The sequence below is a fragment of the Grammomys surdaster genome, unplaced genomic scaffold (assembly GCF_004785775.1).
Source record: "Grammomys surdaster isolate TR1022 unplaced genomic scaffold, NIH_TR_1.0 125581, whole genome shotgun sequence".
In the NCBI taxonomy this organism is placed as follows: Eukaryota; Metazoa; Chordata; class Mammalia; order Rodentia; family Muridae; genus Grammomys; species Grammomys surdaster.
The window spans coordinates 128,058-148,806 of record NW_021620427.1 but is presented as its reverse complement, the minus strand read 5'-3'; the positions used below and the strand labels follow the sequence as shown (position 1 = coordinate 148,806).

General features: G+C 34.4%; 1 protein-coding gene across 5 annotated transcripts in view; it reads left to right on the top strand.

Annotated features, from left to right (window-relative positions):
• Ythdc1 (YTH domain containing 1) overlaps window positions 1-19,916 on the top strand; it is a 29,406-nt gene extending 9,490 nt beyond the window's left edge. For 2 of the 5 annotated variants that reach the window (XM_028786793.1, XM_028786791.1), the window contains 15 exons: window positions 462-790; window positions 905-1,331; window positions 4,128-4,217; window positions 4,686-4,739; window positions 5,307-5,401; window positions 6,530-6,638; window positions 6,723-6,840; window positions 10,246-10,330; window positions 11,513-11,679; window positions 14,123-14,205; window positions 15,257-15,293; window positions 15,366-15,429; window positions 15,526-15,588; window positions 17,023-17,157; window positions 18,929-19,916. In XM_028786793.1, the coding sequence (XP_028642626.1) occupies window positions 462-790; window positions 905-1,331; window positions 4,128-4,217; window positions 4,686-4,739; window positions 5,307-5,401; window positions 6,530-6,638; window positions 6,723-6,840; window positions 10,246-10,330; window positions 11,513-11,679; window positions 14,123-14,205; window positions 15,257-15,293; window positions 15,366-15,429; window positions 15,526-15,588; window positions 17,023-17,157; window positions 18,929-19,153 (2,081 nt within the window). In that variant the 3' untranslated portion in view covers window positions 19,154-19,916. Of the gene's footprint in view, window positions 1-461; window positions 791-904; window positions 1,332-4,127; window positions 4,218-4,685; window positions 4,740-5,306; window positions 5,402-6,529; window positions 6,639-6,722; window positions 6,841-10,245; window positions 10,331-11,512; window positions 11,680-14,122; window positions 14,206-15,256; window positions 15,294-15,365; window positions 15,430-15,525; window positions 15,589-17,022; window positions 17,210-18,928 lie in introns of all 5 variants that reach the window. The other 3 variants (XM_028786792.1, XM_028786794.1, XM_028786796.1) reach the window with 2 other exon arrangements.
• The last annotated feature ends 833 nt before the right edge of the window (window positions 19,917-20,749 follow it).

Below are 20,749 nucleotides of genomic sequence, written 5' to 3'. Positions count from 1 at the left end.
AGCCCCCACAATAAACTGTTTTGCATAACAAACCATCAATCAGAATGAATAAAAATACTCTTTAAAAAAAGAGACTTGGAAGATGGCTTAGCATATATAAGAATACTTGTTTTTACAGAGAACCAGTCCTAGTACTCCCATGACAGCTCAGAATTAGAGGAGATCTAGCACCTGCTTCTGATCTCTGCGGGCATCAGACATGTTCGTGGGGCACACTGATACATGCAGGCAAAAACTCAAAAGACATAAAGTAATAAAAATAATACTTAAAACTTTCAAATATGGGCGATTAGTTCAGCTGTTGGGAAGCTGTTTTGTTTAAATTTGTTCTGGAGTAAAAATATTTTAGGAGATACCTGAAAAAATGCATTTTTCTATATCGTACACATTTCTAAATCTCGGTGAAATTAATGGAGTAACGTAAATACTTTTGTATGTCTTTTTAAATTTTTTTTTTTAAGGATCAAAAAGAAAAAGTGAAAGAATGGAATCTACTGACATCAAGCGACAAAAGCCTTCCATCCATTCAAGACAATTGATTTCTAAGCCACTAAGCTCATCTGTTAGCAATAATAAAAGAATAGTTAGTACAAAAGGAAAGTCGATTACAGAATATAAAAATGAGGAATATCAAAGATCTGAAAGGAACAAGCGCCTAGATGCTGATCGAAAAATTCGTCTGTCAAGCAGTTCCTCTAGAGAACCGTACAAGAGTCAACCAGAAAAAACTTGTCTACGGAAAAGGGATTCTGAAAGAAGGGCCAAGTCTCCTACACCAGATGGTTCTGAGGTAGTAAATGTTATTGCAGATAATAAAGCAATTCTTTTTGAGGCTTTAGAACTCTCTATTCATCTTGACCTTGTCTGTTAATGACTGCTGATTCCCTTTTTCTTTAAACATCAGAGAATTGGGCTTGAAGTTGATAGACGTGCAAGCAGATCCAGCCAGTCTTCAAAGGAAGAGGTGAACTCTGAAGAGTATGGCTCTGACCGTGAGACAGGAAGCAGTGGTTCTTCTGAACAGGGCAACAACACTGAGAATGAGGAGGAAGGAGGGGAAGAAGATGTAGAAGAAGATGAAGAGGTAGATGAAGATGCAGAAGATGATGAGGAAGTGGATGAAGATGCAGAGGAGGAGGAGGATGAGGATGAAGAGGAAGAAGAAGAAGAGGAGGAGGAGGAAGAGGAAGAAGAATATGAACAGGACGAGAGAGATCAGAAGGAAGAAGGGAATGATTATGACACCCGAAGTGAAGCCAGTGATTCTGGTTCTGAGTCTGTTTCCTTCACAGATGGTTCTGTCAGATCTGGTTCAGGAACTGATGGATCAGGTACTGTGGTTTTTTGTTAGTTTGTTTACATAGTTTGTGTATTTCTTGGCTGTCAAGTGATTTAGTTTAAATTGAGTCTAAGTTTGTTTCAATGAAAGTGTATTTCAGGCTTTAATTTTATAGTTTTTAGTATTTTCATCATTGACAACAACTTACTCAGGTACGTATGCATGTGCTATATATTCACATGCATCTTTCCCACTGGTTATTAGGACCTTTCCAAGGTAGAATGCCTCTTAATTTTCTGTCAAGTAGCAACAGAGCCAGAACAGTACATTCTTTTTCTTGAAACACAAGATCCTATACATAGGAGTTGACTGAGATAGCTTGTAATCTTAGGTACTTGAGAAGATAAGGCAGGAAGATCATGGATTTAAGACCAGCATGGTCTGTGAGTAAGACTGTCTGAAGCAAAACCAAAAAGTATTGCTAATATCAAGAATCTTCCTTCAGTTATTCTGGAGATGTGTGAAAGCATTCATAGGATTAGAGGGAATTTTCTTACAGGAATTGTTCTTCGGTATTGAACCAAGTAATGGGTTTTATTGAGATAATCAGGCCCTGAAATACTCATTTTTAGTAAGTTCTTAAATGAATCTGTTACTGTAGTTAGATTGCTTCATTACTTACTATATTGCTTTTTGTAGCAAATAATTTATTTTTTCTTCTTCTTCTTCTTCTTCCTCCTCCTCCTCTTCTTTTTTTTTTTTTTTTTTTGGTTTTTTTTTGGTTTTTTTTGGTTTTTCGAGACAGGGTTTCTCTGTGTAGCCCTGGATGTCCTGTAACTCACTCTGTTGTCAATACTTGGAATTCAGAAAATGCCTTATGTGGAATCTATTTAAGATATTGTTTTTACATAGATTATATTTCTTAGGTTTTATATATGTATATATGTGTGTATGTATCGATATGCATTGTCTGAAAAATGGGGTTACTGTGGAACTTTTTGATTTGGATATGCAGTTTTTAAATACTAGGGACCACATTTAATTTCAGTATCACTTGTTTTCTACTTTCTTGAGTTTACTTTTTCTTAGAATTTTTGTTAATTTACAAATAACTCACTGGTTGATTAAAAGCTTTATTTTGCTAGGAGAGTTTAATTATGCTTTTGATTTCTGAGTCATAACCTCCATGTACTTAAAAAATAGTAGAATTTATTCATATAATATGCTAAACATTCCTTTGCCATTTTGTTTACTAATGCCAGGTTTGCTATGCTATAAATTCAGTTGGGCAAAATCGCCTGTGTTGATCCCTTCCCCAAATATTCTCTTTGTGAGGGATAAGAAATATATTGGGTGCATTTTGTAACGAATTTGTAAAATTTTTACTCTTGAAATGGATAAGGACGAAAGCTTAAAAAACATCACAGCTTTGAAAACAGTGTAATAACAATTAAAAAAAAGAAGCACCAAAAGATTAGCTAGTCCTTGTGTGCCCATCTGGCTTTTCAAGTTTTTGGTATCTTTACTCAAGAATTGTCGGAATGTCCTTGGCTCATACAGTAAAAGTCATACAAGCAGTCTGCAGCACTTGTTTCAGGGCACATCCTCTTAAGTATTAGTACTTTCAAGAGACAACAAAACAAGCTGTAAAATATCTTTTTTATTTACTTAGAACAAAAGTCTTGTACTCTCTAGCTTGTAGCCCTGCCTTTCAAATTGTGTCTTGTAACTGAGGAAATGTGTGACTTTAATTAGCATAACTTTTTTCTATTCTCCCTCTCCCCCTTTACGGTTTCCTATTTGTAAATTTCATTGAGTGTGCTTTTAAGAATTAAGAGAGAGAATTTAGTTTAAGTAGTTAACTAAATTTATATAGAAGGGTACTGTATGCGTGACCATTGATATATTTTTTTTTTTTTACTATTTCCACTGCTTTTACAAAAAACATATCTTATACTTTTTATATTATAGCTTATCTTGCAGCTAAAGAGTTTAAGGGGTTTATCATATGACTATAATGGCAAGGGACTGAATTCAGTTTCATGTATATATTCATTCAGTCCTCATATATATAAAGTTCCACATTAAGGTTGATTTTTCTGTGTACTGAAGGTCCCCCATTCTTGTAAGTAAATACATGGACCGCCATTAAGACTTCAGTGGTAAGTTTTAAAATAAAAAGAATGATCTAGCCAGGCAGTGGTGGCGCATGCCTTTAATCCCAGCACTTGAGAGCCAGAGGCAGGCGGATTTCTGAGTTCGAGGCTAGCCTGGTCTACAGAGTGAGTTCCAGGACAGCCAGGACTACACAGAGAAACCCTGTCTCGAAAAACAAAACAAACAAAAAAGAATGATTTAGGGCAGAAATGGTAAAAAGAGTTGAAGACACAGAATTGGGGAACCAGTTTTTGATTATGTTTGTATGTGCATGTTTGCCAGTGTGAATGCTTTGTGTTCTGATGTTTGCATATATCACTATAAGACTTCAGTAGTTTACACAAGCAACAGGACTTAGTATAGCACTCCATAGTACACACAAAATACATACTAAGTTTTACTGAAGAAAATTATATTTGCTTTACAAATTTCCTCCCTTGTGGAAAATTTTTTCATAAAGCAGTTAAGTAAATACCTGATTTCTTTTATATTCATGTGTTTTCATTGCTTGAAATGTGAAATTTTTAAATGAGACTGAGGAATTTGAGCAATGAGAAGGGGAAGAAACAGGATTATTGTTTAAGAACTAGGTAACAAGGCTAGATTAGGACACATTCTCCTTTGAATACCTATGCTAGCTTCTTTTGTATTGTGATAGTTTAAAAACTTGCCTGGATTTTTTTTGTTTTAGATGAGAAAAAGAAGGAAAGGAAGAGAGCTCGAGGCATATCACCCATTGTCTTTGATAGAAGCGGCAGTTCTGCGTCAGAGTCATATGCAGGTAATCCCATTTAATTTTAGAATGATAGAAGGCTGACTGTAATTTGCTTTAGAAAGTGGAGGTTGTAGTTTAGTGTGGATTGTTGATATTCATTAGTACTGAATTTTGGCATGTTCAAATTGTAATAAGTTTAGAAGAGACTAAGCTTTTTCTTATTTTAATCCTGTTCTGTTACTGCTTCAGTGGAATTTTCAATTTTCACATTTTTTTTTCTCTTGGAAGATGATGATTCAGTGACTAGTTTTCTGAGTGGGAAACTGTTCAAATATAAAAAAAAAAAAAGAAACAAAGAAAAATTCGAATAACTCAAAAAGCAAAACACTCGTACACATGGAGAAGTATTTTTGTGTGTGTGGGTGCGCCAGGAAAGAATTTGTCTTGAATGAGAATTTTATGTGACAAGACTGTAGAAATTTTGTCTTCATCTATTAAGCTCAATCTGAACAAATGTACTTTGGCTAAATACAGGTTCAGAAAAGAAGCATGAGAAATTATCATCTTCCGTTCGTGCTGTCCGAAAAGGTATCATTTAAATTTGAAATTGTTTTCATTGCATGCTCCATAAAGTCATTATTTTACAGTATTTTTTTTCCATTAGTAATTGGTTTTAATGCGGTCATGTTCCGATATATCATGTTAAGGGAGAAAGCATTAAAAGCTTAAGAGAAATCTCTCATGTTTTGTGTCTGTTTTCAGTGCCTATCTTTCACACTAGTTATAGACAATTTGCAGTATCTTGGTTTCTAGTTGTATTGATTGGTATATTCACATTAGGACACATGTTTAACAGCATTAATAGTCTGTGATCAGTCATTAAATGCATCTTTTAAAAGTTTATAAAACTTAAAGCCATTGTCATAGCTAAGCATGGGTCTGATATATCGGAACATCGCTGGGCTAGGCTGCCCTGCACAGCCTGCTTCTCCTTAGCTTTGCTTTATTCTGTTGTGCCTGAGCTTTCTAGGCTGACGGGGTGACTTGAGGTTTTACAGTTTAGTTGGGTTTGGAGAGCTAATCTAGTATAGTTGGCACACCTATGTATAGTAATGTACATGGTTAATGAAAATGGATTTCTTCTTTTTTTTCCAGATCAAACCAGTAAACTCAAATATGTCCTTCAGGATGCAAGGTTTTTCCTCATAAAGAGTAACAACCATGAGAATGTGTCTCTTGCCAAAGCAAAGGTATTACCTACCATCAGCACCATCAAAATAGTTCTACTTAACAGTGAAACTTAAATGAGGTGCAATGATCAATGAAAATTACCTCCAGCAGCCTAAGATGCTTTGACTTTCATAGTTGCCATTCCTGATCTGGTCTGTGGCAAGTTAGGAAACCTGGTAGTGGTTTACATTTTGGCCTTATTAGAAAGTGTTGAAGAGTATATCATTTATACCATAACATGTGTTTTCTGTTAATATTTCTTTTGTATACAGCTATTAATACATTTATTATGTACAGTCACTTGGGTTTAGGAAGAAGGGAGGAGCAATAGCTGTAAAGGTCACTCTAGATTTTCACCAGAACTATCAGTTGCTGTGGGGACACTGAAGAAATAAGAAAGTACATTTGAGTTTTACACCAGTTATATAGTATTTTAAAATTAGCTTAAATAGAGGAATATTTTCAACTGATTTATCAAAATGTTCACATTTCTATATTTCAGTTGCTAGTATGTATTTCTGACTTGGGTTGATGATTGATTACCCTGTCACAAAAAACAATAAACAAACAAAAAATCTTTTCAAGTTACATAAAAAACTTGAACTTCGGAAAGACTAGAATTTTGGCATTTTCTTTTCTTTTCTTTTTTTGGTTTTTCGAGACAGGGTTTCTCTGTGTAGCCCTGGCTGTCCTGGAACTCACTCTGTAGACCAGGCTGGCCTCGAACTCAGAAATCCGCCTGCCTCTGCCTCCCAAGTGCTGGGATTAAAGGCGTGCGCTCAGTGAATTTTGGCATTTTCATTTACGGTTTTACTGCTGCTAAACCATTTTAAATTATGTGATTAAACACACCTATTTAGTGGTGATTCACCTTCCAGTGACATATACCTACCCTAAAAAATGATTTTGATTTTAGAATATTTATAGTGATTGATAAAGAATTTGAGTTGATAAGTTTTGCCTGACAATCCTCTTTGTTTAGATTTTGTAAAGTTAATCTTTTCATATTTTATCAGATAAGTAATTTCCAGTTAATAAGCGAGATTTTTCTGTTATAGTTTTTTAAATTTCAAACACCTGCATTGTAACTTTTGCTTTTTTATCACTATAATATTTGATTTTAATTTGTGATTTTTCCATTTCTATAGGGTGTATGGTCTACGTTGCCTGTAAATGAGAAGAAATTAAATCTTGCATTTAGATCTGCAAGGAGTGTTATATTAATATTTTCTGTTAGAGAAAGTGGAAAATTTCAAGGTAAGAATGAAAGTAATTTGTTACTTTGGGTATATGATAATAATTGCAGTGACACTTAACAAATGTGATACTGTGGCTCCCTAGGTTTTGCCAGATTGTCTTCAGAATCACACCATGGTGGCTCTCCTATACATTGGGTGCTTCCGGCAGGAATGAGTGCTAAAATGCTTGGAGGTGTTTTTAAAATTGACTGGATTTGCAGGTAAATTAATCAAGACAAAGAAAGGGCAGCTGGTTGGGAATGATGTTATAATTCTGTGGTAATTTGATTAATTTATTTAAACGTTTTTGCCACCCTTTGTGGGTGATGGGGTTCTTTATTCTCAATTTTACTTATATTCGTGACATTAGTGTGTTAAGAATGTATTTTACCTGTTCACTGCCTTAATAAAATAATATTGAGTGTTAAGAAAAGATACACTTTTCCTAGCAATTGTTAAAGATCTGGTATTTCATTGCAAAACAATTACTCTTTTAGTTTAACAATTTGGGGGCTATTTATTGTCACACAGTCTTTTTTGTTTTTGTTTTTTTTTTTTTTTAAGATTTATTTATTTTATGTATATGAGTATGTGGTTGGTGTCTTCAGACACACCAGAAGAGGGCATCAGATTTTGTTATATATGGTTGTGAGCCGCCTTGTGGTTGCTGGGAATTGGAACTCAGGACCTCTGGGAGAGCAGTCAGTGCTCTGAACCACTGAGCCATCTCTCCAGCCCCAGTTTGTTTTTTAGGAACATAAACAGAACATATTCAATCTGCTTTCTGATACCTTAAAAAGGATTAAGATTTAACTATGCTTATTAGAAAAATTAATTTTTGTAACATGAGTTACTATATAACAGTTGAATAAAAACTTTATGGTGGTACCAAATTGTTGTACAGAAAAGGCCAATTAAGCGAGTGAGAATCTCATGGCGTGTTCATATCTATTAAATAAGACATTAAAAATATTATATGAATTTTATTGACGAGTTGACTTTGTTGGAGTTCAAAGGAATTAGAAGTGTTTGTTATAAATAAGAAAATGGAGTGTGGGGGCACAGGTCAATAACAACACATGGGACCAAGGCATGAATATCACTCAGTATAAGTCAGTTATAAGTTATTTATTATATAAATTTATTTAATATAAAGTTATAATATAACTATTACATTGAAATGCTCCATGAGGTTCTGTGAGTGAATAGTGATGTGAGGAGAAGAGCCAATTATGCTCAGGCAGACTAAGTGAAACACTGTTTGAATTTGAATAGAGAAGCTCAAAACTATGCAGATCTTTTAAGATTTTATTTTTTTGTTTCAAAGTTTTTTTTTTATTCTTTTTTTTTAATTGCTTGCCTGATTTTTGTTTTGTTATTTTAAGACAGGGTCTCTGTGTAGCTCTGGCTGACCCTGAGACTCAGTATGTAGACCAGGCTGGGCTTGAAATTAGCAGAGATCCTTCTGCTTCTGTGTACTAAGTTGTGGGATTAAAGACATGCGTTACCACATCTGATTCTTATTTATTAACATTATTTTATATATGTGTGTCTGTGTACATGTGAGTGCACTTGCCCACAGAGTATAGAAGAACATCAGTTTCCCGGGAGCTGGCTACTGTGGGTGCTGGGAACTGAACTGACAATGTCTCTTTAACACTGGGAGATCTCTCCAGCCTATGATTTTGCAATTATTTTCTGTAGGTAAAATTGAAAGGCATCTAAGTTTTGTTAGATAAATACAAAATTGGTTAAGTAAAGTATGTTTTGTTTCTTACATACAGTATATTGCAAAAATAAATGTTAATGCCGCCGGGCAGTGGTGGCGCACGCCTTTAATCCCAGCACTTGGGAGGCAGAGGCAAGCGGATTTCTGAGTTCGAGGCCACCCTGGTCTACAGAGTGAGTTCCAGGACAGCCAGGGCTATATAGAGAGAAACCCTGTCTCAAAAAAACCAAAATAAATAAACAAAAACAAATGTCAATGCCATAACATGTAGAAGCAGAATAAGTTAAAAAATTATAATTACAGTGCATTGAAATTAGACTGCAATGTTGGTAACTTTTTTTTCCTCCCTCCTGGTTTACATATGTGTAGTTATTTAAAAAATTATTAAGTAATAATACAAACTTTAAAAAATAAATTGTGACATGGCTCAACAGGTAAAGGTACAGGCTGTGAAACCCAAGGACCTAGTTTGAACCCCAGTGCCTTAATGACGGAGAGGGAGAGAGAACTGACTTTATTCACACACATGTATGCACAGAATACTGTGAAAGTCAGGAGGCAGATTACTGGTTTAGTTGATGGGGTAAAAAAGATTTTTATTGTTTTTTATTTCCAAATGTATAATTGTAAAGGGCAAAGAAAATATGGTTAATTTATCATTGTGAACTAATTTGGAGATAACTTTTGGGAAAAAGAGAGAAAATTAAATTTTACAGCAGATTGTTAGAATGTTACTTGTACTGGTCTTTATATTCTCAGATTGATAAATTTCTTAATTTTACAAAATGAGTTTTATTGGTTAATATTTTTTATTTTGTTTTGTTTTGTTTTTCGAGACAGGGTTTCTCTGTGTAGCCCTGGCTGTCCTGGAACTCACTTGGTAACCAGGCTGGCCTCGAACTCAGAAATCCGCCTGCCTCTGCCTCCCAAGTGCTGGGATTAAAGGCGTGCGCCACCACCGCCCGGCGGTTAATATTTTTTAAGTAAATTTTTTTACATTGACTCATTATTTCGCTGTCTTACTAACTTGTTTGAACTGTGCTTACCAACAGATACCCCAAGTCTAGCCTACTTAGAGTAGATAATAAAGTTTAAGGCAGAACGGGTTTTACTTTTTAAAATTATTAGGTATACCAGCTGAGGTATATATTATATACCAGCTGAGATTATCTAACATCACCCAGCAGTGTGCAGTCTCTTCAGTCTAATAACTATGGTCCAACGCACCAAAAAGTCATGGCCTGAAGTATGATGTTTGGTTTGACAGAGACTTTTACTTTGAATATTGGATATTCTGCTTTTATACTTCTAGTGATTAAAAACAATCTGTAACTGTATTTTTGTTGGCTGTGGGATTTCAGTTCTTGATTTTTTCCTAACACATTGATAAATGTGTTAGGAAAAAATATATTGATCAATGCCAGACGTTAATGAGGCTATCTACTTCTGAAAGAATAGAAGGTATTAGTGTGCCATTTATTTCACCAACCTTGACTGTTGTTTGGATACCTTGTGATGTAGGTTCATTAGTTTGATATTTGTTATAGACTGGTAATTGAAGTCTTACTGGTGTTGCTTTACATTTTTATTTTTTTCTTTTAACTGATGTGCTTTTAATAATAAAAGGTTATTTTGTAAATAATCAGAGCTCCATATTGTGCTTTTGATAAGCAGTTTAATAAGTAGAAGGTAGTTAATATATTTGTGACTTAAAAATATTTTCAACTCTGTGGTTCACAAAAAGTATCTCTGTAGAGGATTATATACCCTACCACTGTAAGTGATTCTTTACATCTTTGTCACATTCACTGTTGATATGTTGATTGACTACTGAAGTGTAGTACACATCCTTAAAAGATTTTGCAAAGTAATATACTTTACACTGTTTCATATTTAGGCGTGAATTACCCTTTACTAAGTCAGCTCATCTCACCAATCCCTGGAATGAACATAAGCCAGTAAAGATTGGACGTGATGGACAGGTTTGTTTAATTTTTCATCTATATTAATCAGCTGTTTTATAAACTTTTATTAAAAGATACTTTAAAACCTTATCTGAAAGATAAGAATAATGAAAACCAGAATATTTTGGGGAGATTCCCAATTCCTGTGATTGTGACTGACTAGGAAGATATTTATTAATATTGATGATACTCAGGTAAATGGTATTTTTACTAGTAAACTGAACTGAAAGTGGTAGAAGTGGCCTGATTTTTGTAGTTTTTCATTATAAAAAATTTAAATGTAGAATACTTCATGAAACTGTGTGTTCCTTTTGCAGGGGTATGCTATTGTCTGTATTCTGATTTTAGGGTATGTGCTGATAAAGCAAGAACTCAAATTCTTAAAGTTTTACAGTAATTTATAGTAATAAGTATTGCCATTATACTAATATTGTCATTAATATGTCTGATTTTTTTTTCTGAATAGAAAATTGACCTCTGAAAACACAGATGTATACATACATGTACACATATATATGTATTAAAGTCTGCAAATTAAATTGAACATGTGTAATGATTTACAATAAACCCAAAGTTTTCATACTTATAGTTCCCTTATGTGCCAATAATTATTCATATCATTTCTATTCCTTGTAAGTTAGTTAGATATTTTAAAGTAACAACTTTGTCTAAGCTTGTAGGTAGGTCTGTCTCTGTAGGTTTTCAGTTCCTTTTTTTGTTTTTGTTTTTGTTTTTTTTCAACACAGGGTTTCTCTGTGTAGCCCTGGCTGTCCTGGAACTCACTCTGTAGACCAGGCTGGCCTCGAACTCAGAAATCCGCCTGCCTCTGCATCCCAAGTGCTGGGATTAAAGGCGTGCGCCACCACTGCCCGGCAGGTATTCAGTTCTGATTCTCAGACATAGTCTTCCTTAAGATGATTGAGTTACATTTTTGCATTTTATTCAAATAGGTTTTTTGGGTGGAATGGACTAGAGTGCGTTTCAGGCAGTTGCACTTGGGATGAGACTCTGCACTTGTAGTCCACTTCTCAGATACATGAAGCACGTTGCAGTGGTTTTTGTAAACCTTTAAGTTTACTAGAACCTTGTTTATTTTAGCCCCTTGGGAAAAGTCTTTGAATTCAGTATTTTATTTTGTACATAAGGAAACTGAGTATTTTGATTCTATTTTGTCTATTAATTGTTATTTTAATATTCCAGGAAATTGAACTTGAATGTGGAACCCAGCTTTGTCTTCTGTTTCCCCCTGATGAAAGTATTGACTTGTATCAGCTCATTCATAAAATGCGTCACAAGAGAAGAATGCATTCTCAGCCTCGATCAAGAGGACGTCCATCCCGTCGAGAACCAGTCCGGGATGTGGGAAGGTTAGAAACGTTCTTTGGACTGATAATAGGCACATGTATCGGGATAACATGATGGAGGAATATGATTCGTCAAAAGTTTGTCCTGCGGTAAAGAAGAAAGAGAAAATCCTCAAATCAAGCTGCATGGACTAGTTTGTGGCTTCATTGAGGATTTCACATGGTCACCTTGGTCTCAGTCATTTTTTTCAAGAGGAAAATGGGGATCTTTCCTAATGCAGAAAAAATAATTTACTAACAAGTGATGACCAGTTTAGACTAGGTAGTACTCTGATAATACAGCAAGTGAAACGAGGTAGGCATTTTGTTGCTAAGAACAGGCTAGAAAGGAGGAAGAGGAGGAAGTCTTTATTTGCAAACATTGTTAATATTTTATAAAGCCTTTTCTTTCAGGTATGTCTCTGGATAAGCCTTATCACATATGGGACTTTTATAAAGGAGCACTAATATTTTTTGAGAAGATGACGCCTCACTTAGAGGATAAAATGTTTTTAAGTTATTTCATATTCAAGAGGAGCATTATTGGGACTGTTTCCAATTTTGTCACCGTGATGTGTTAACCCCATTGCCACATATTCTGTAACATGTGCCCAGTGAATTCACACATCCTGCTGAGCTTCTGAAAACAATAGGTTCTTTCCAAAGGGGATCAAGTGGCCCTGGGAGACCCGGCAACAAACCAAAACGAAGGGCTGTTGCTGTGTCTGTTTACAGCTTTTCCAGATGCTGGCAGTACCTGTGGACTTTAAAGTGTTTTTTAGAGGATCGCCATGGTTATTGATCACTACCTTATGAACTAAACAGCATTTTCCAGAAAAAGGGGGTTTAACTTGTTACAGAATTGGAGAGAAGTCTTTGAAAAGAACTGATTTAAGCCCTTCTACCCAACACCTTCCCCTGTATAGATTTGCATACAGCTAAATCTAAAATATTCTGCTAAAGACTATTGGATGTGTGGTTGATGGGAATGAAACCTTTGGTTAAGTTTCCTTTTGCTGGAAACAACCGGTGGTAGGTACAGATAATCCAACAGGAGTCCCATTTCTTTGAGCTTAAAAAGGACTTTGTCGAGTAGGTAGGAGGAAACCTGGCAGAGCCCCTTACTTTTGGCCTAAAAGGACTGATCACCAAGATGTCTTTTCAAGTTTAAGCTAAGAGATTTCCAGTGCAATACAGTAAATACAAGTGAAGTTTTTCCTCAGTTTTGCAATGGACTGCAAACTATACTTATAACACCACTACACCTCCTCTCAAGCCTGCCAGGGCCTCCATTTATGTATGTGGCTTACAGTCAGTAGTTGGACTACTATATGAACTGTTACTATCATGTTTTATACCGGTCGTAAATGCACTCCCCAAACTACAAGAAAGCGGTATGTTTATTTTATAAACCAGCTTTTAATTTTCTTAGTATTATTTATTGTAGATGCAACTGTTTTTATTCTGTTGGGGTGGGTGGTACTTGGTTTGTTGGATTTAACTGCAGTTTGAGTGGTTTGGTGCAAAAGTTAATGAGAACATTCAGTATTTAGAGAGATAGCTGAAAAGTTATGATGCTGAGTTATTATATACTATATATTTGAAACTCATAGTAAAAGGATTATGTTTAATCCCTAAATGTTTGGAACTTTAGTTTTTATTTTGTTTAGCTCTTATCAAATACTAAGTAAAGTGTATTCTATGCTGTATTGTTATACTAGTTATCAAGGTTTAATGAAAAAAAATGAAGAACAGCCCTCAGCAAATTAACAGCACCTTCTAAAGTTAAACTTTGAGCTAGTTTTATGAACTCTGTTAAAACTTACTACGTAATAATTCATACGAGCCATTTTAAAAGGCACTGTCTCTGGAAAAATTTTTAATTACTAATGTTATTAAAGAAAGTAATGTAAGATGCTAGTTTTTCAAGTAACTAACATTTTCAAAACTCTCATGTTACTTAGCTTTATTAAATTTAAAACTTTCTGTATAGTATAAAAACTATAGTTTTATGTAAAGCAGAGGCATCATTTAAGGCTTCTTAACTTTGTTTAGATTGAATCTAAACTTACAGTATTGATATAAATTTCAAACCTAACTACTGCATAATTGCTGATGTGGTTTTCCTTCTGTTGTTACCTGAATGGTGACATTTGGGAAACTTTGACTTGTTGAAGAACTGCTCATATATGTTTAGACTACTCAAATGTATTTTACAGGTTTGAATTAGATAATTATTGAGGTTGTCTTATAGTGTGAGATTATAGAGATTTACTCTGGTAATATGTGAAAGGTTTGCCTTTGAGGAATTAAAATTTAAGAACTCTTAAGTTGTTCAAAAATTAATGGCAATTTCTTTTAGGAGGCCATAGGCTATTCTTTGTACTCATCTCTGTCAAACTCTTGCTTTGCTGTTTGTTTTTCCAGCTGTTTTTGGTTTAATTTCTAATGTGTCTAATTTGTGTAGGCGTCGACCAGAAGATTATGATATTCATAACAGCAGAAAGAAACCAAGGATTGACTATCCCCCTGAGTTTCACCAGAGACCAGGTTAATATTTTATAATCCTGAAGATTATTTGACTTAAAATTATTAAAGCAACAAAAACTTCCAGTAGGTTTACAAGTAAAGAACATTTAGGGCTTGAGACTACTTTCCCTTAGGAAATCATTACTAGTTCTAATTAGTAGTTCTTCCTTACAATGTTTAGATTGTTCAATCCATTTCATTGAGTCATGATTATCTGAAGTTGCTGTCTTTGCAAAAAAAAAAAATGGGCATTGTTTTGTACATGTGTAAGATGTAGGAAAACAATTTTGTTTTGCTTTCTCTTCCTTATGATTCATAGTGGTTCCTGTCGTATGCAGCATGAATTGGAAATCAAAGCAAATTAGGCCTTTTAAAAAAAAATAAACTTGATATCATTTGAAAGTGATTGTAAAGGTAAACACTTGGCTTGTTATCCAAGTGTAAAGTTTTCAGTTAGTGTGTTGTTCATTGGGATTAAAGAGGAAGTTTGTTTAAATTACAATCACTGACACACCTGTAAAACTCTAGAATTTGGTTCTGGTTAGCATTATAACTAGTGTTTTGTAACAAAACGGTTTTACAGAAGCACTTTTTTCCCCAAGGGAGGCAGTTGTGTTCCATTTAGAAAAATACTTTACCCAGTAACAGCCAGTCAGACATTTTTATATATTAGTTTGCTGGATCCTTTCTAAAGGAAGCTGGTGTGGAGTAGATACTTGTTTTGCTACTTGATTCTTGGAGTATTCATATACTCATTTTTGCAGCTTTTGCATATTTCTGTCCTTTTGATTCTTCATGGTTTAAAACTTAGCTGTAAGTTCTCAAGGTAAAGCATTCTTTAAAGACCATTCTGCTGCAGTGTCCTCAAGCAGGTTGAGATGTTACTCTCAAGTTAGTTCTCTGCCCTTAACACAGAGGATACATGTGGAAATCTCTGTAGTAGTTGAGTGACAACATCCTTTAAAGTATATTTTTCATGGGAAGAGTTGAAACAAGGGTAAGGAAGCTGTAATTATAATGCCCTAGTTAAAACATAAAGTTTGATTTACTAAAATGCTTGATGTTTGAACAGGGTATTTAAAGGATCCCCGATACCAGGAAGTTGACAGGTAAGTTGGGTTCACTCTTGCTTAGCTTTGAATTACATTCTTGGAACTAGTTTATGAATTACCTGAATTTAGTTTCACAAATCTTATTCCCAACAGACGATTTTCAGGAGTTCGCCGAGATGTGTTTTTAAATGGGGTAAGCATTAAGTTTTACATATTTAAAGATAGGGTCTGATTTTTTTTTTAATTCTCCCGATTTTAATATTGTTGACAATGTCATCTTTTATTTTAGTCCTACAATGATTATGTGAGGGAATTTCATAACATGGGACCACCACCTCCTTGGCAAGGAATGGTTTGTACTGCTATGTTTTTTATATCTCTGTTTTGTATTACTCTAACTTCATTTCTCAGTGTCTGATATTTTAAATATTTCCTCAGAATGTGATACCTGTCCACTAAGAGACCTAAAAGTAATTGGATAAAGCAAAAGAATATAGTTTATATGGATAAGTGTAAAGCATGCCTTGGTAATAGTATAAGCTCCTCCCTGGATGCTTAGATTTACTCTCCCATCTTTCTCAAACACTTTGACCAAGTTCTATCATAATCTGTTTATTTTCATAAAATCTACAGACCATTTATTCTTTGGCTAATCTTACAGATACTGAGTAGTTTGTGCAATGAAGGTTGATTTCCTTGCATATATGTTGATAGTGAACAGTTAAGTTCATATCATAGTTTAGCTTTCAGTAAAATGATGTCAACTTAGTAGGATTGTGAAGAAGATAATTTCACTAAATTAATGAAAAGTTTCTAATTGTACTTGATGTGATAATTAGAATTAAGTATTTAATCTGTTTTCAAGGACATTTGATATTCTAGTTTATTTTGAGAGTACATTTTGAGATGATGAGAATACCTGGAAACACAGTTTCTAAGAGATAAAACTTTGTAGTTGAAGTACTTCTTCTGCATGCCTTATTTTCTCGTTTTAGTTTTAAATGTTAGGTGACCTTTTACCTTTCTTTGGGTTAATATCAGGAGTAGTTTTACACTATATTATACATATAAGTTAATTTTGAAAATCTTTTAATCTGAATTACTAAGATAAGCTTGACACTAACCTATCATGTCCCCTTTATGAATCTTATAATGGCACCTTAAAATTACATTTAGTTATTGGTGTTTCTGTGGGCATATGCATGCCATACACAGTTGTATGGGCCCTTGAGATGTAACTCAGGACATCATGCCTGGCAGCAGGTGTTTTTAGTCTGTTGAGCCATCTTACCAGCCCCTATATTGAAGTTTTAAAGTTCAGTATAGGGGCTGGTAAGATTAGCTCTTAGGCTTTATTTTGGCTAGAGATTTATGAGTAACTGAATCCAAAGCCCCGAGCACTGCAGTCGTGCCCCGCTGTGTGCACACGTCTGTTAGGACCCCGTCTGCAGTATGATGGTAGGCTCGTTGTAGCCTAATCCCTTTTCTCTCTTTTCTGTAATTTGCGATTAATATAAATTTGTTACATTATGCCAAATAAGTATAAAATGCTTAAAAATGTGCTTTGGTTAGAAGTAATAAGGTAGAAATATATTAGAGTGCGTCTTTATTCATTTTGTTTTTTAACAAAAAGACTATTTTGGGAAGTCTTAATGATTTCAATTTATATGAATAGTAATGATGAAACTGTTTGGGTTTGGTGTCATTTCGGAATAGAAGTTTTAAGAATGGATTTGTTAACAAGGATATTTGGTAGATTTTTATGTAGATGATCTTTCTTTTTTAGCCTCCTTACCCGGGAATAGAGCAGCCTCCACACCATCCTTACTACCAGCACCATGCCCCACCTCCTCAAGCCCACCCCCCTTACTCAGGACACCATCCGGTACCACATGAAGCAAGATACAGAGATAAACGAGTAGTAAGTGCACACGAAGGCAGAGGTGTGAGGGAACTACTTAGAATTTCTGTAGGTAATTTACATATGGGCACATACTAGATTTTGATGATGAACCATTTGTACTCTTACGGCAGACAGAATATTAATTCTACACTTGTTCTTATTAAAAGTAGCTGTTTATGTCCTTTTAGATTATATAAACTTGTATTTTAAATTTCTTAAGTTGAACTATTATATGTGTGTATACATTTATATATATATCTTAATTTTCTAAGTAAGATGGTAAATTTTAAAGTAACTTCTAAATCATGTAAGTTTTACTAGGTTTAAATTATTTAAAACTAGTAACCAAGCGACTAGCTTCATCTCTCCTTGAGGAGGCTCTAATGACAGTATGGAACCAACACCAAGATACTTAGAAATACAGAATAAAAATTCCCTTTTAGTAATTGATTCTGATTGTCCATGATGGCAACTCTTTATGACCACTTCAAAGTAGAATGGGTGAATGTTTGGGCTTTCAAAAATGTAGGGCTGTTTGATTATTAAGACAACTTTCCTGCTAAAATTTTTTCATGAAAATGGTACTTGATTGGATGATGTGTCCATACACATTTAAGTTAGGTAACTTTGGTAGTTTAATGTTAAAGATGAAGAATATACATATTACAGAGAGTTGGTCAGTACAGTAATTTCATATCCTGTTTTTGATAATTTTTATGGCTTACTATTTAATTCAAAAAAGTATTAAAATAAATCTTTTTAACATTCTGTAAACCAAATTAATGATTCTGAGTATTATTGCTAGAGTACAAATTGATTTTCTGTCACAATTTATGGCTTACATAAGATAAAATCTTAAGTTTGTGGAGAATTCTTATATAATTGTTTATAAATGCTACTGATACATTTATAAAAGAAAACAAAACTGGTAACAGTATTTGAAACAGGAAGTCAGTCCAAGAATACTGCAGTTAACTTGCTCTTGTAAACAAGTTCTATTTTTTGGGCCTTCATTGGCTTAATTAAAACATGCAATCCATGTTTATAATATATCCATATTTTACTAAAAATGAACAATAGTGGGGAATTATGTTCTGAACCTTGCTTTTTATACGTTTAAGCTGACTTTTGAAAACACACCACACCAGAAAAGATGACTCTAAAGGTGGAGCAGGCATCAAGCTTAGACATGGCCTCTGCCTTGTCTTGTGTCTCCTTATGCTTGTACCTTACCCTGTTTTAGCCACTTTGTTCTTCAGAATGAATTGTTGCTTTATGTGGGATAGATTCCTGGTCTTTCTGAAATAAAATTTCTTGGAGATCACAAGTACATTTTATTGTAGTTCATCAGATTCCTGAAATTTTTTTATTGAATATTTTAAAATTACTATTAGTAATAATAATTTGTAAAAAAATTTTTGAGCTTAAGATTTCCTAGCTTCACAGTTTGCTGTTTATTTTGGAGAATTGAAGTCCTTGAAAGGGTATGCTGCATAAAGGATGATAGTTAGTATAATTGCTTGCTAGTATGTAGGTTGTAGGAATGGACTGAGTGAATAGTTGATAGTTATGACTGAGCTGTTTATATCTTACTAAAGAATCAGGTGGAAAAGTCTTCAAGTTGAATAGGAAATTAAAAAAATAGATGTGCATTCCAGTTAGTGCTGATAGTATGTACCACCATTAAGTTCCATGAATTCTTGGTTGCATTTTCTGATTGCTTCTTGACCAGACAACTCTAAGGTTTTGTAAATTTTGCTTTGCTGATCCATCTTCTCCTTTTTTCTAGCATGACTATGATATGAGGGTTGATGATTTCCTTCGCCGCACACAAGCTGTTGTCAGTGGTCGGAGAAGTAGACCCAGAGAAAGAGATCGGGAGCGAGAGCGAGACCGCCCTAGAGATAACAGAAGAGATAGAGAACGAGACAGAGGTCGTGATCGAGAAAGAGAGAGAGAAAGAATATGTGATCGGGACAGAGACCGAGGGGAGAGAGGTCGTTATCGAAGATAATGTGCTTTTGGAAGCATTGACTGAAGATAAAAAATATTGTTTTTTTTTTTTTGTGTGTGTTTACAAGTAGTAAATTTATTTTCAGCTGTCTACTTAAAGCTCATTGTGTAGAAGGATTTATTATCACCTTTGTTCCAAGCATGCAGTAGAATAAGAACTGGAAAACTCAGATCCGCCAAAATATGCACAGTTGACAGTTGAGCTGACACTTTTGTTGGGGCAGAATGCAACAGTCCAAGAATGTAGATACTGATTCCTTCTCCATAAATGTTCTTTTTACAGCATATTCTTCCTAGAGTTATTTTGTTTGTTTTCCTTCTTTTGGATCTTGGTCAATAACTGCCATAGTATTTTGCTTTGTGTTTCTGTAGGTAGCTGCACACGACACGGTTCAGTAAAAATAATGCTGCTAACAAGTATGCAAATATTGAAGTATGATGGTTTGACTATATGGCAGTGTTGTAGCAGCCTCTTGGTTTTTCCTCTTCCTTCCTTTTTTTAAATCTATAAAGTCAGTTTTTTTTTAAGTCTTCAATGATGAGAGCAATATTAAGAAGACATTGCTATCTAATTTTTAATCTTTTTAAAATAAAAAGTTCCTATGTTCAGTAGCATGTTTGATGCTATTGTTTAGCCTTCCTTCTAAGCTGTACATTGGCTGGGAATGTTGACAGTTCTGCGTGCGTGGCAGCAGAAGATAACCCCACATTCTACATTGCTACTGTTTTGTATGAAATAATAAATTGGTAAAGATTGACACTAAGTTGCTGTATCTCCTTGTCTGATTGTATAAGCATGGCAGTACATTCTCTTGTATATAAAACCCCACGGAGTAGCGTTGTGTTGATAATTTAGTTTGTATTTATATATCTGATGTTTTGGATCCATATTTTAGGTTTTTTTTGTTTTCATTTTCTGTGGTTGATTTTTTTTTATACAGTTTTTTCTTAGTCTTTAATTTTTTCTGTCAATCCTTTGTGACAATTCTCTAGAATCATGCAAGAAAAAGTTGATAAAAGTGTTTTTTTCCCTTTTTATATTTTAATTTCTTGATTTGAACCTGAAGTTTGTTTTGTATGAAATTGACTGTCGAAACTTTGGAACTGAATTTTGGCGGTTTTCTTTTTTGATAGTCGTGAATTTAGAGTTACACGTCAATACATGGGATGTGTTTTAAGTGAGGATGCAGAGAACACAGGAGCTGCAGTATTGAAAAGTATAGCTTTATCACTGTTAGAATTTACCGGTATAGGAAGATACGCTAACAGTGTCAGCATTAAAGCCTGTGCATTCATTAAATGGAGGAGCGATAGGCCTGAAACTGTATTTAACTTAGTGTAACCAGTTGGTGATTTTAAGTCATGTCATTTATTTCTTATTACTAATTTTACACATTTATGAGCTATTCTGTTTATCCCTTTCCCTCCCTCTTGTCCACCTGCCCATTTTCCTCATGTGTCTCTGCCTCACTGTCACACCTTTGTGTTTTGGTTTGGTGACCTTACTTAGGTATTTTATTCCAGCAGGCAGTTGCATATTGCAGTAATGTCTATTCTTCCCCAAGTCCTTAACCACCAAATACTTTGATCAGAAGTA